The sequence below is a fragment of the Teleopsis dalmanni genome, chromosome 1, assembly GCF_002237135.1.
Source record: "Teleopsis dalmanni isolate 2A chromosome 1, ASM223713v2, whole genome shotgun sequence".
NCBI lineage: Eukaryota > Metazoa > Arthropoda > Insecta > Diptera > Diopsidae > Teleopsis > Teleopsis dalmanni.
This window is the reverse complement of record NC_051846.1, coordinates 158624832-158638881: the sequence shown is the minus strand read 5'-3', so window position 1 is coordinate 158638881 and position 14050 is coordinate 158624832. Positions and strand designations below refer to the sequence as shown.

General features: G+C 31.8%; 3 protein-coding genes across 3 annotated transcripts in view; all 3 read right to left on the bottom strand.

Annotated features, from left to right (window-relative positions):
• LOC119669597 overlaps positions 1–964 on the bottom strand; it is a 13288-nt gene extending 12324 nt beyond the window's left edge. The window contains exons 1-2 of the mRNA XM_038079564.1: positions 714–964; positions 25–657 (exon numbers count right to left, since the gene is read on the bottom strand). Coding sequence (XP_037935492.1) covers positions 25–657; positions 714–852 — 772 coding nt within the window. The 5' untranslated portion in view covers positions 853–964. The remainder of the gene's footprint in view (positions 1–24; positions 658–713) is intronic.
• Positions 965–5498: 4534 nt separating this feature from the next.
• On the bottom strand, positions 5499–7205 carry LOC119669596. The gene is made up of 2 exons (XM_038079563.1): positions 6971–7205; positions 5499–6914 (listed from the first exon to the last, which is right to left on the bottom strand). The coding sequence occupies exons 1-2, from the start codon at positions 7107–7109 to the stop codon at positions 5563–5565; spliced, it is 1491 nt and encodes a 496-aa protein (XP_037935491.1). The 5' UTR covers positions 7110–7205; the 3' UTR covers positions 5499–5562.
• Positions 7206–8748: 1543 nt separating this feature from the next.
• Positions 8749–10101, bottom strand: LOC119666556. Its single transcript, XM_038075838.1, has one exon. The coding sequence runs from the start codon at positions 10099–10101 to the stop codon at positions 8749–8751; it is 1353 nt and encodes a 450-aa protein (XP_037931766.1).
• Between the last annotated feature and the right edge of the window lie 3949 nt (positions 10102–14050).

Here is a 14050-nt window from a genome sequence, read left to right as displayed (position 1 = left end):
AAGCAATTACTTCTTGAGCACCAAGTATGCGCATCATTTCCATCCATTCTACCAAGCGTGCGGATATATCAACAAATGGAAACACCAAATTCTTCAAACAAACAGCAAAACCACCTTTCGTGATATTTCGTGTTGGTGGTTCATATATAACTTTCAAGTGATTTGTAGCTCTTTCGCATTCCTCAGCAACAATGGATACACTTTGTGGTACTTCAGAAAGCTTATTTCTTGGTAGTACACATGTTATCAAATATGGATACAAGACATTTGGATTACCACCCCAATACTTAAACCAAATTGGAAAGTATTTTGTTATGGGCACAATAAAAGGTTCCTTTTGCTTTTCATACCACAACTGGCAGTAACTTGTGGGAAATTTCTCTTCAATTTGATTCACCATCGCCAAAACTCGTATTACTGGATGATCTGGAACGGCAGCCCGATTGTCATAGTATGCTCCGAACAGTTCAAAAGTCACATTTAAATTTTCAAATTCCTGATAAAAATTATTATGAAACTTTATATGCAAAATATTGGGATATTGAGCGCAGGTAGAATTTATGCCATAACCCTTATCTTTATTTTGTATATAAAGTTCAAACGGCAAATTGTGCAGTTCTTGATCAACACCTTCAATCATTTGCTCGATAGTGGGCTCTAAATAAAATTCATTAAAAATTCTCATCTTATCAAATGTCGAGTTTTTTATTTACCTCGCACTAGGGTATCCAATTTCAAATGTTCCGGATATATGGGATTAGAAATACTGTCCACATACCAGGCGATTGAGAAAATAAAAAGTTCCACTAGAATCACGACTGCCAAAATATAAAAGCAGCGCTGAGGAAACATTTTGTTTTAATAAACTTAATCAAATAGTATATGCAAAATAAATTTTAAGTCCACTGTTAATTTAAAACCTTTTGGCTACATAGCAAAATATAATTGACGAGAAATTTTTAAAATAAACACAACTAAAATGTAAAAGTTTCTAAATAAAAAATATTACTACTATTAAAAAATAACAAAATGTTATAAAAAGCAATGCTTCTTTGATACTATCACAAACAAAGTATGGAGTATTTAGAAGGGATGACGGTATACTGCGACTTATCAATCAAAGCACTTAGAGAGAGAATCTCTGAAATGAACTTGTTTAATTTTACAGCTATCAACATCTCTAACTATATCTTTAATTCCTACACATCGAATCTTATTGGGTTCAATGAAAACCAAATTGAGCTAATGTACTCACTTTTTTAATCGCAAAGAAATGAACATATAAAATGAACAAAACTTTCTTTCTACATTTCACAAAATATCTGAGTATTAAATCTATATTGGCCTTAAAAACAAAAAAAAATTAAGATAATGTTCTATAGCCTATGTGTACGGCGATACATTGAATCAACTTAAGGTCGTTCGAAGTGTTTTAACGAAAATTACTGATGTGAAGATTGCTGTCTCTAAAAACTGCATATTTCTTCTGTTTCAAATTCATAAGCTCTTCCCTTACGACGAATATTCTTACTACATACATCATCCAAGTTATTATTTAGTTTTTTTTGGAGACGCTTACTTGCTAGCCCTGTTCTGTCTAATTGTTATATGAACAGAATACTTTCGATGAAACAATATTGTGGAATATAACACAATGACTACAAATTGTGCTGTAGTAATGTTCTATGTCTCACTAGGACGACTTAGACATACCAAGTGGAATATGCAATAAAGTTTAGGTAATATGTAAACAGTAAAATAATGCATTTTAAACCTAAACAAAAAACATTTGCATTAAACGGACCTAACCAAACTATTAGTAAAGTGTATATATTCTGTGTATATAAGTAGTTGTTTATCACTGTCTAAGTATTTGTTTATCACTGTCTCAGGTGGACAGTGAAAGACATAAAGAATGTGCTTATTTGTTATAGCCTCATGTAATCTTTGTCTAGAATGATTAATTCAAGGAAGGCATATTTAATTATCTATGGCCAACAAAGAAAAATTTGTTGTATTTGTAGTTTGCTGTGATAACCTGCATCACGCATAAAACTGAATAGAGGAGGGCCCTGTCTTCAAATATCTCTAATATAATTCTGAATTTTCAATAAATATTTTAATTTCGTATAACAAAATAAGTTCTGCCGAATTAAGTTTACACTTCCAGAAAACACTACTCATTTAAAATAAATATCATACGAAATATAAATTAGATTATCCTTAGTTATACTTCATACTCATTAATAACCTAAAATGAGAAAAATTATTGTCCTCTCTGTCTCGCTGTTGTCTCTCTCCCTCTCCCTTTCTATCTCTCCACACTTGTCTATTCTACTTTATCCATATTCTTTTCGCTTTTTTGTTCTCTAATCTCTCATTTTTTCCTACTATCTTCTATTTTCTTTCTCTTTTGCTATCCATTTTCTCTTTATTTTTCTCTATGCATTTTTGTCTCTCTCTCTCTTTTTCTCTTTTAATTCCTTTTTTTTCAATATTTCTACCCATTTTTTATTCCCTCATAGGTTAATCATTAATAAATTTTTATATAAAATCTTAACGTTTGGTTCGATTCTTATTATTATTATTATTATTATTTGGTTCGATTATTGTTCCGGAAATTTTTTTTTTGTGTCTCCTTTATAAACCAAATGAATTTATTATTTTCATTAAATTGCAAAAACCGTTGTTATATATTCAGATTATTTATGGAATTATAAGAAAACAGTTATCAAAACAATACTTGATATAAATTTTTTGATTTCTATTGATGAGCTTCCTTTTGTTTTTAATATAATTGTGATAATAAAAAATACTCTCGGAATAAGAATTAATTAGCAAATATAATTTTATACATAATTAAAATAATAAGCCTAAGGGTATATTAACCTAAAGGTTAGTGCCGTAAATGGGTTATAAAACACAACACTTTGGTCGGGTGTTGGAACTATAAAATCACATTAATACTACATATGAGGGTCACTATTTATATTTTAAGTCTTCGTAACACTGATTATTGTCAGGTGTCACCTGGCTTTTGGTTACGAAAGTTTGGCCTGTTTCTTTAATTAAACACGACCTACCTTAGACTTAATGTCAAAAGAGCTTTGTGTTCGAGTGTTCGCGAAAAAATGGAATTAACGCGAGAGAGTTTTCATGCGATGATTTATTACGAATTTCGACGTGGATTATCAAGACAAGAATACATCGGTCAACTTACTTCCACATTTGGCAATGGAGCTCCATCTTTTGCCACAGTGAAATGCTGGTACAATGATTTTAATCATGGCCGCAATTCGCTCGCACAGTTTGGACGAAATTCGTGAAAGTCATCCAAAATCAGTTGTTGTGCCAGAAATCATTGATGCTGTGCAAAAACTGATAATGCAAGATCGCCATGCGACATACTATGAGGTTGAGGAAACCGGAGGTACTAGTTCCACCAGGATATATAAAATATTGCATGATCATTTAGCCGTGAGAAAGGTTTGTTCTTGTTGGATATCATCCCCCATTATTTGACAAAATCTCAAAAAGATGCTCGTGTCAATTGGTGCACACAAATGCTCAAGAAATACAATGGCGGTACTTCAAAGATGTATATAAGATTCTACGAGTTAGAGGTGACGAATCATGGATATTTGCATATGAGCCGAAACGTAAACAGCAGTCAATTGCATGGGTGTTTCAAGTTGAACCAAATCTAACAAAAGGCGTTCGAGGTCGAAACACTTCGAAACAAATGGGCGCTTGTTTTTTCAGGAAAACTGGTCATGTGGCAACTATACAGATACCACTACAGAAAAGTATAATGATTAATTTCAAATGGTATACAACCATTTGTTTATCGTAAGTCTTCAATAAGAAGACTCACTGCATTGTCTTTTCCATCATCGAGTGCTTACACATGTCGTCTAATAACAGACTACTCCCATTTGAATATTCCAAAAATCGAATTGATGGATAATCTTCCGTACAGTCGTGATTTACCACCCAATGACTTCGTATTGTTCCCGACCGTCAAGAGTTAATTAAGTGGAGAACGATTTTTGTCGGCGAAAGAAGCCGCTGTTGCTTTTAAAAACCAATTTTTGGAGATGTCTGAAGAAGATTGCAAAAAATGCTTTGACAAATGGTTCTAACGCGTGCAAAAGTGTATTTATCATAAAGAAGAACACTTTCTAAAACAATAAATCAATGTTCAATTAACAGTTTAAAATTTTTTATTATTACGCTCAAAATATAAGTAGTAACCCTCGTAATCCAATTTAATTCAAGCACAAGTTAAATTCAAGCCATAATTTTTATTTCTATTTTTTTCACAAAGTTCATGTGGTAACATTGGTAATTCTTCACTGATGCCTTTAACCATTTCCTCAAAGCTTGACTGTGGAAAATTCTTTATATTACCCTAAGTCTATTGACAAAAAAAATTTTTTATTAATTTCTACTACGGTATCCAAATTTAGTTCTTGGTGAGACATAGTTTTAATTATCTTCGAAATGATATTTGTAAAGACAAAAATCATTAAACTGATAACTAAAAGCAATAGAGAAGGGAAAATTAACGAATTTTAAGGTGAAAAAAGAAAGAAGTAGAAAGACGTGAGAACGAAGAGCTTGAAAAGCTTGGCGACAGGAATATGGCTCCTGCAAGAATGAAAATGGTTATCTAGTGAAAAATATCCAAAACATGCTTAACATTTATAGAGATCACTTCACGAACCTACTAAGTGGCGGTAGTAGTGATGTGACTAAAAGCGAAGAAGATCCAGAATTAATCATCCCGCCTCCCGAACATAAGAAGCTTAAACAGCTATAATGCGGCTCAAAAGCAACAAAGCTACAGGCGCCAATGGTTTACCGGCTGAGTGGTTTAATGCTGGTGGTGTGAAAGTATTTGTTTGTTTGAGATCCAGCGTAAGCACCAAAAATGACGTCAGCCTAGAGATTTAACGAAGAGCCACAGACTTACTTCGAGCTAAATAAGCAATTAAGAAATAAAACCGTCTCTTGTCAAATAAAAATCAATTACTAATAGTGATGTGAAGGCACTTGACATCACTATCTCTTACATGTCGGCGACGAGCATCGAATTAGATGAAACAATATGCTGTATGAGCTATACCACGACATTAACATATTTAAGCGCAAAAAACTTTATAGGCTTCGCTGTATAGGTCAGGTCGCCCAAATGGAAGAAAGTGATCCAGCTAGAAAGGTGTTTGACTCAGTACCAGCTTATGGAAAACACTGTAGATAATAATTTGGAGATGCTCGGTACTACCAACTGGCACAGCAAGCCAATGATCAAGCTGGTTGGCGGAGACTATTCGACGAGACCAAGGACAGGTCACGACTGTAATCGCCAACTAAGTAAGTAAGTACATTAGTCATTAATTATAATTATACAAAGTTAAAGCGATACTTTCATCAAAAAAAATTTTTTTTTTTTATTAACTACACAAACTATATACGAAAATAGTTTCTTTTCAAATGAAATTCTTTCGATGAAATCATTAACACATTTCGATGTAATTTGAACATAAATTTCGACTATTTCTAAATAAAGTTCAATTTGTAAAAAACTTCCATAGACCGTTTGATTAAATTTTTATGAAATCGCAAAATGTTATCATCCAATACCGTTAAATTCTTTGTACGCAGATCTACTGGGTCCCGATAATGTTGTAATTGAGCGAGAATGGAATTTATGTGCAGTGGACCACAACCCAACCATTTGAGGCAGTGATGACGGTGTAGCGTTACAGCATAATTTGTATTATGTAAACATTTGGTGCCGAAACCAACGTCCAAGTGTTTTTCGAATCTCCGTACATGTTGTAGCATATGAAAGTATTTCGGAATAATTGAATCAGTTTTTTCTTTTACAAATTTTGGAAAATAAGTGTTTTGAAAGCATAGACTCACATGAGTTTGGCAACCTGGACGCTTATGCTCTTCAGCATATTCAACAATATCATACCATGATGTCCAATTACCCAGTGGCATGATCACTTCATTCAAATCAATACAAGCCACATAATCATATTTATATAAATTTCTATAAAAGCAATCGTTGTATGGCAACAGTTCGTTCAACACCTTATTAAGATAGTGATGCTTCATAATATAACGCAAAATATAAGGAAACACTGGTTCACCACGCGCATAGGAATGAGGATATACCCTTAAGAAACCTTGTTCCTTATAATAATCTATTACTTTGGTAACATTCGGATGTACTGTTATTGAGTAAGCAATTACTTCTTGAGCACCAAGTATGCGCATCATTTCCATCCATTCTACCAAGCGTGCGGATATATCAACAAATGGAAACACCAAATTCTTCAAACAAACAGCAAAACCACCTTTCGTGATATTTCGTGTTGGTGGTTCATATATAACTTTCAAGTGATTTGTAGCTCTTTCGCATTCCTCAGCAACAATGGATACACTTTGTGGTACTTCAGAAAGCTTATTTCTTGGTAGTACACATGTTATCAAATATGGATACAAGACATTGGGGTTAGTGCCCCAATTCTTAAACCAAATTGGAAAGTATTTTGTTATGGGCACAATAATAGGTTCTTTTTGGTCTTCATACCATAATTGACAATAACTAATTGGAAATTCCTCTTCGGTTTGATTCACCATCGCCAAAACTCGTATTACTGGATGATCTGGAACGGCAGTCCGATTGTCATAGTATGCTCCGAACAGTTCAAAAGTCACATTTAAATTTTCAAATTCCTGATAAAAATTATTATGATACTTTATATGCAAAATATTGGGATATTGAGCGCAGGTAGAATTTATGCCATAACCCTTATCTTTATTTTGTATATAAAGTTCAAACGGCAAATTGTGCAGTTCTTGATCAACACCTTCAATCATTTGCTCGATTGTGGGCTCTAAATAAAATTCATTAAAAATTCTCATCTTATCAAATGTCGAGTTTTTTATTTACCTCGCACTAGGGTATCCAATTTCAAATGTTTCGGATATATGGGATTAGAAATACTATCCATATACCAGGCGATTGAGAAAATAAAAAGTTCCACTAGAATGACAACTCCCAAAATATAAAAACAACGTTTAGGAAACATTTCGTTTTAAAAAAGGTAATAAAATAGTATATACAATTTAATTTTTACTTCCGCAGTTGAATTGAAATCTATAATTCAAAATGTATCAAAATATAATTTATGAGAAAATTTTAAAACACACAAAACTAATATATAATAATTTCTAAATAAAAAATATTAGCCTTATTGAGAAATCATTTTGACATAATAAGCAATGTATTTTTATTTTAGTTATGTGAATTTAATTTATTTCATCATATATGGTATCCTTATGGTTCTATCTCCAGGGGGAAAGGGTGTGAACATGTAAAGTATCTGATTTCATTTAACTTGGTCCTTGTTTGGATACTTGTCACTGTCCTTTCCAAGTCGACACACAGCTTCCACGCGTCCACGCCTGGATAACTACAATCATTCGTATATACTGATATATGCAGCAAAATCCTCCTCATGAATATATGTGAATATGTGTCGGGCTTAGAACCAACTATATAAAACCATAACTCCAATGAAAACGAAGAGTCAGCCCAGTATTAGAAAACCATTTACTCTTGTCGGCACACGTAAACGTTTTATGGTTTTTAAGTTCGATTTAAGAATATTCACCTGGAATGTCTAAACTCTTTACAGAGAATGTGCATCTATACAGCTGGTTAATGTCCTCAAGAAATATAAACCTGACATTACCGCCCTCCAAGATGCTCTAAAAAAGAACATTGTGACATCTAGTACAACTGCCATACAATAAAGCACTAATTCAAAGTCGGATTTGTGGTAAGCCGAAAGTTGAGAAATTTAGTCTTAACCTTCACACCAATAAACGCAAGGCTTGTTGAAATCTACAATAAACCAACATTTTTTTTACATCAGGCTAATTTGCGCACACGCCCTAATGAAAGATAAAGATGACGACACCAAGGAAACTTTCTATGAACAGTTTGAACAAGCATATGAACGTTGTCCTCATTCTGTCGAAGTAAATTTAATCTTACCGGAAATACTACGCATTTAAAATAAATATCACACGAAATATAAATTAGATTATCCTCAATTATACTTTGTACTCATTGAAAACCTATGATGAGAAAAATTATTGTCCTCTCTCTCTCCCTCTCTCTTTCTCTCTCTCCACAGTTGTCTATCATACTTTATTCATATTCTATTCGCTCTTGTTCTCTCATTGTTCATCTTTTACTATGTCTTTTTATCTCATTCTTTCTTTCTTTCCCGTTTTCTAAACGTGTACTCCCTCTTTTTCTATACATATTTTTCTCTCAAAATCCCAACGTTTGGTTAAATTGTTGGATTCTTATTATTTCATTATTCCGGAAATGTGTCTCATTTATAAACCAAATGTATTATATTCATTAAATTTCAGAAATACTTATTAGATTATGTATGGAATTATATAAAAACAGTTATTAAAATAATATTTGATAAAAATTTTCTGACCGAGCTGATGAGCTTCCTTTTGTTTTTAATATGGTTGTAATAAAAAAAAACACTCTTGGAATAAGAATTAGTTAGCAAATATATTTTTAATATAATAATAATAATAATTAACATATTTTTTTTATATTTTTAAGGCTATAAATGGATTATGAAATACGAGCCTTTGGTCACGTGTTAGCACTACAAAATTACATTATTAATATCCAATTTAATTTTCGTTTATTTCCTTCTTAAAAAAATCCAATTCCTCAAACACTTTTAAAGAGCGTTTCACTAAATTTTCTTTAAAACGCCAGATATTAGAATCCAACACAGTTAAATTCAAAGTATTCTTATCGTCTGGATCACGATAATGTTGAAGTTGTGCATCAGTAATATTTATTTCCAGTCCACCACAACCCAACCAATCCATACTGTAGTGATTGTGAAGTGTTAAAGCATAATTTGTGCTGTGTAGACATTTCGTGGCCCAGCCAACAGGCATGTGCTCCTTAACTCTCTTTACATGTTGTAGCATATGAAAATATTTCGGAATATCTGTCGAAAAAGTACTCTGAACAAGTGGATAATATGTATTTCGAAAACAGATATCAGCGAAAGTCTCACAATTTGGACTTTCGTATTTTTGAACATATTCAACAATATCATACCAAGACGTCCAATTACCCAGTGGCATAATCACTTCGTCAGTATCGATGCCAGCCAAGTAATCATATTTATATAAATTTCTATAAAAGCAATCGTTGTACGGAAACATTTCGTTCAACACCATATTTAGATAGTCTTTTTGCATAATAAAACGCTGAAAATTGGGAAAAACTGGTTCACCACGTGCATAAGAATGTGGATATACTTTAAGAAACCCCGTTTGTTTATAGTAATCCATTACTTTTGTTGCATTTGGATGTACTGCAAGTGAATAAACAATTACTTCTTGAGCACCAAGTATTCGCAACATTTCCATCCACTCTACCAAACGTGCGGATGTATCTGCAAATGGAAAGACCAAATTCTTCACACAGACCGCAAAACCGCCTTTCGTTCTATTTCCTACTGGTGGTTCATATATAACTTTTAAATGATTTGTAGCTCTTTCGCATTCCTCAGCAACAATGGATACACTTTGTGGTACTTCAGAAAGCTTATTTCTTGGTAACACACATGTTATCAAATGTGGGTACAAGACATTGGGGTTAGTGCCCCAATAATTATGCCAAATAGGTAGGTATTTTGTTATGGGCACAATAATAGGTTCCTTTTGCTTTTCATACCACAACTGACAGTAACTTGTTGGAAATTTCTCTTCAATTTGGTTAACCATACCCAAAATACGTATTACAGGATAATCTGGAACGGCTGTACGATTGTCGTAGTATGCTCCAAACAGTTCAAAAGTCACATTCAAATTTTCAAATTCCTGATAAAAATTACTATGAAATTTTATGCTAAGTAATTCGGGATATAAAGCACAGGTGGAATTCAAGCCATAATTTTCGTTTTTATTTTTTTCATAAAGTTCAAGTGGTAACATTGGTAATTCTTCATTGATGCCTTTAACCATTTCCTCATAGCTTGGCTCTGAAAGAGTCTTTATATTGAGTTAAGTCTATTGACAAAAAAACTTTTTACCTCGTATTACGGTATCCAATTTAAGCTCTTGGGGAATTATAGTTTTACTTACTTTAGTTTTGAAGTTCGTGCAGACAAAATTCAATAAAATAATAAGTACTAAATTTATTACAGTTATAAAAGCCAAGATTTTGAAACGACGTCTGGTAAACATTTTACTTGATTTATTTGTATTTTAATAGGATTTCACTTTTGGAAAAATACACAGAGATTTTATTATGTGATCAGTTGCACAGCCCAAATTGATCAAACAACTCGATCTGAATATTGAATATATTAAACTAATTTCATAGTAATCAATTTGCATATTCCATACATTAAAATAATGTTAGGAATAGACAAAACAATTAAGTTGATTAATTTGTCAGCAAAATTATTTTTTTTATCATCAGTTTGTTTTTATCATAAGATATAAGATACACTGACAAATTTAAACAGCACATTTATTGAAAGTTTTAGATTTTTTGTCAGCATTTCATAAATTATGTTTAAATTTACATTAAAGATAATATACAACTTGTCTGACGGTCTTGCTCCACCAATTACAAAATATTATCGGTTTTCTCATTGGTTTCTCGGCAAGAGCGAGTTGCATCTTTGGCATCGAAATTTTTGAACCGGAATTGGGAAACCACGCTTGTGTCCAGCATTCACCTACTGCAACCTCAGTGTAAACCGCACAAGTTTTTCGAAATGCATGGCTCCTTTCTTCAGATATTAGACAAATTACAATACGACGTAAAGTTTAACCTTTCAAATAGCTGTTCGTTTGGCAAAATCACATTAGTACTGCCAGATATATGGGTACCAATACCATGCAGTGACAAAATTGTCAATATGCGCCCCTCCGAAATGGCTTGATACCCTTTTTAGAACATTATTGATATGATTATAATATGGCATGGACCGCTAATGATCACAATTGAATTAACTAACTATAGTAATTGGTTGTGGGTGTACAAATAGGAGTGATAAGTAGCAAAAGCATAGAATAAGATGTTGTTTCAAGTACGAATCCTCAACCTTTCCCATCCAAATTTTTGGTCTCATTAATCTTCATTGATTATTGCAATGTCACAACAATCAAGTAGTAGACAACTTGAGGAGTCTGTGAAATGTAAAATAAACACAGATCAGAACACTGTTGTAAGACATTCCTCAAAAGCAATGCTATAAAGCAATAGTAAACTTGAAAAAACTTGTGGACTGCAACGAAGGAGATAGTATAGAGTTCTAATGCAAAATAACTTCAAGGAACAATGCTATAAGATGATGAACATAATGGTTAGTCAATGTTGATAACTACGCCACCTGTGACTTGAATTTACTTATTTAATTTTGAGTTGCGAGAAATAACTGGACAATTAATATTAATAAAAGATCTACTCTCACTAATAATTATAACTTTTTCGTGGTCTTGACCACTTCACATTGTTCAATATAGTAATTTTACTAACTGGAGACTGTCCAAGATTAGATATGGTAACCAGTTATAGGATCCTTACTGCCAAAGTTGTTAGTTAAAGAGAAACGGTAAAATTTAATTGATTTGCTCTGTCACTACTCGACATTGAGATCTCCATTTTATGTCCATTAAAAGTCCTTTAGCTATGTTAGTTAACGTGCCAGGGTATTAGTACAAGTCTAACTCTTAACGTCGACATGAATATGTGAGATGAACTGCCACTGACATTTATAAATATATAGGCATAATCTTACTCCACAAACTACTTTTATATTATTATTATTATTATGTTAAAGCTATTTGAGCCAGTGCACTTTTATTCTCTATTACCTCGAGGTATCTTCGAAACTCCTCTTTACGCCTTGTCTGGATTATTGTTTATCACTTCATCAGATAATTGATGATAATTAATCAGATAATTAATTCAGAAATAATTGACCTCAGATCTGCATTTTTGATACTCAAAATTTATCTATTGTCTATTGTGAACATTTATTAGTCTATTAGTCTGTTAGTCTATAAAAAGTGTTTGCATTCTGCATTAAGTACTATAAGCAATAATTGCGGTATCATATATTATGATTTTAATTTTTAAATAGATATCAGAGCAAAAAAAATTAAATTAAAAATTAAAACTCTGTATTGCATTAAATCTTACTAATAATCTATTTAATTATCTGAACTTACTTCGGTGCAAATTGTTGCAAATGGTTCTAGAGAGAAATGTAGACTTAAGTAGAAAAGTAAATCGTTTACCAACTGGATGGATCTATCTAACCTTTGCTTTGTGCAAGGAATTGGCATTTTTTGTACTATATTGGGGTTTGTTGTTTTCTGTTGTGGGTTTTCTAATTGCTATTGCTATTATTATGCTGTGATTTATGGCTCCAAGAATACTGTGAGTTAAAAATGATTTCAGTTATTTTTATAGTTTTACTTTGTAAATAGTTTAGATTAATTTGAGTCTGCTAAATTTAAATTCACAACCTGCTTTTCTTCTAGATATATGTGTCAGGTAAATAACGGATAAAGTACAATCATTTTGGCTTCAAAGGTTTAATGAAATTTGTTTTTATTCTAAGAATAACGATATAATAAATATTTTCTTCTTATATATCCTTTCCCAAATTTCCTTCCTTCTCTCTCAAATAGATGGTCTTCCTTGAAAAAAAAGGGTTTTTTGTGTTTTGTATATATGTTAAATGATAATATATTTCAATTCTGTCTATTTGTATCAAAAACTGCAGTATATAGTCGTAATACATAAAATGAGTCTTATTACTCCCAAAAATGTTCTTGAAATAAAACTTAAACTGAAATAAAAAATGTTCGCATAAATGTTTATAAGTTTAAAATCATTGGCATGTATGCAATAAAAGCACAGTCTCGCAGTTATGTTCTAAGCCTAGTAATATACATACTATATGACTTGCCTACGAATCCCCAACTATTCTTAGATATTTATTTCACGGTATACGAAGCATATATATGGCTTCATATACCGTCAAATAGTACTTTTTTAGAAGTTTCGTAACATGTACTAGATTAGGAAATCATACTACTTAAAAAAAGTATTTACTAAAATCTTTGTCTAATTCTAAGTACTATGGAGGATAGTCTGGGTTACAGTCAATGTTTTTGTACTCTGCTGTCTTTAATGTCTCACTCACAACCAGTTATAGTTTTCGTCCGTAATATATAGGCAATCAATTTATCTGCTTCGTTCAAACGAACAAAACCTTGATATAAGAAAAAGATTTTATTATAATATTTATATTAAATTTTATTGCCGAATTAATAACATTTTTTTATTTATCTTAATAAATCAACTCAACTAAAATCAACTAAAATTTTTTATAAGTTGTAAGCACTTTTTATCCTTTTGTCATCCTTGAAAGAAACGAATTTCAAAGTATGTATCAGTTTATAATGAATGGAATTTTATTAATTTGTTCATTTTATGGGCAGCACACCATGTATATGTGCAGTGTAGAAAAAAATTCTTATGGCTTATGAAAAGAGACCATTTCTCTGCAGCACGATTACTATATATCAGTACTGATTTAATAAAAGTTTTTATGAAAAAATAAGCAAAAAAAAATTATATCAAAATGATCTATTTTATATTGTCTAAAAAACATTTTAAATATCCCTCGTATTTCTATGGTGAATATTAAACAAGTGCCACCTTACTCCAACATAACAAAATACATTGTGTTATACAGCATACAATAACACATATTATACAAAATGTATGAAATGTGTATATTTCTTATCTTATCTGTTTATTATTAAAAAAAATTTCTAGAAATATAAGTTGCTTTCAAAGTGAACAAAAATAACCAAACAGAAATGTTTGGCAAAACAGATTTACTTTTTCAAAATAGTCCCATTCCGAATCAATACATCGATTTGC

Bases quoted from the DNA above. Each gene is read 5' to 3' on its own strand.
- LOC119669596 (XM_038079563.1), bottom strand. From the start codon at position 7,109: ATGTTTCCTAAACGTTGTTTTTATATTTTGGGAGTTGTCATTCTAGTG. The intron at 6,915-6,970 runs GTAAATAAAAAA...AATTTTATTTAG, and splicing joins ATTGGATACCCTAGTGCGAG to AGCCCACAATCGAGCAAATG.
- LOC119666556 (XM_038075838.1), bottom strand. From the start codon at position 10,101: ATGGTTAAAGGCATCAATGAAGAATTACCAATGTTACCACTTGAACTT.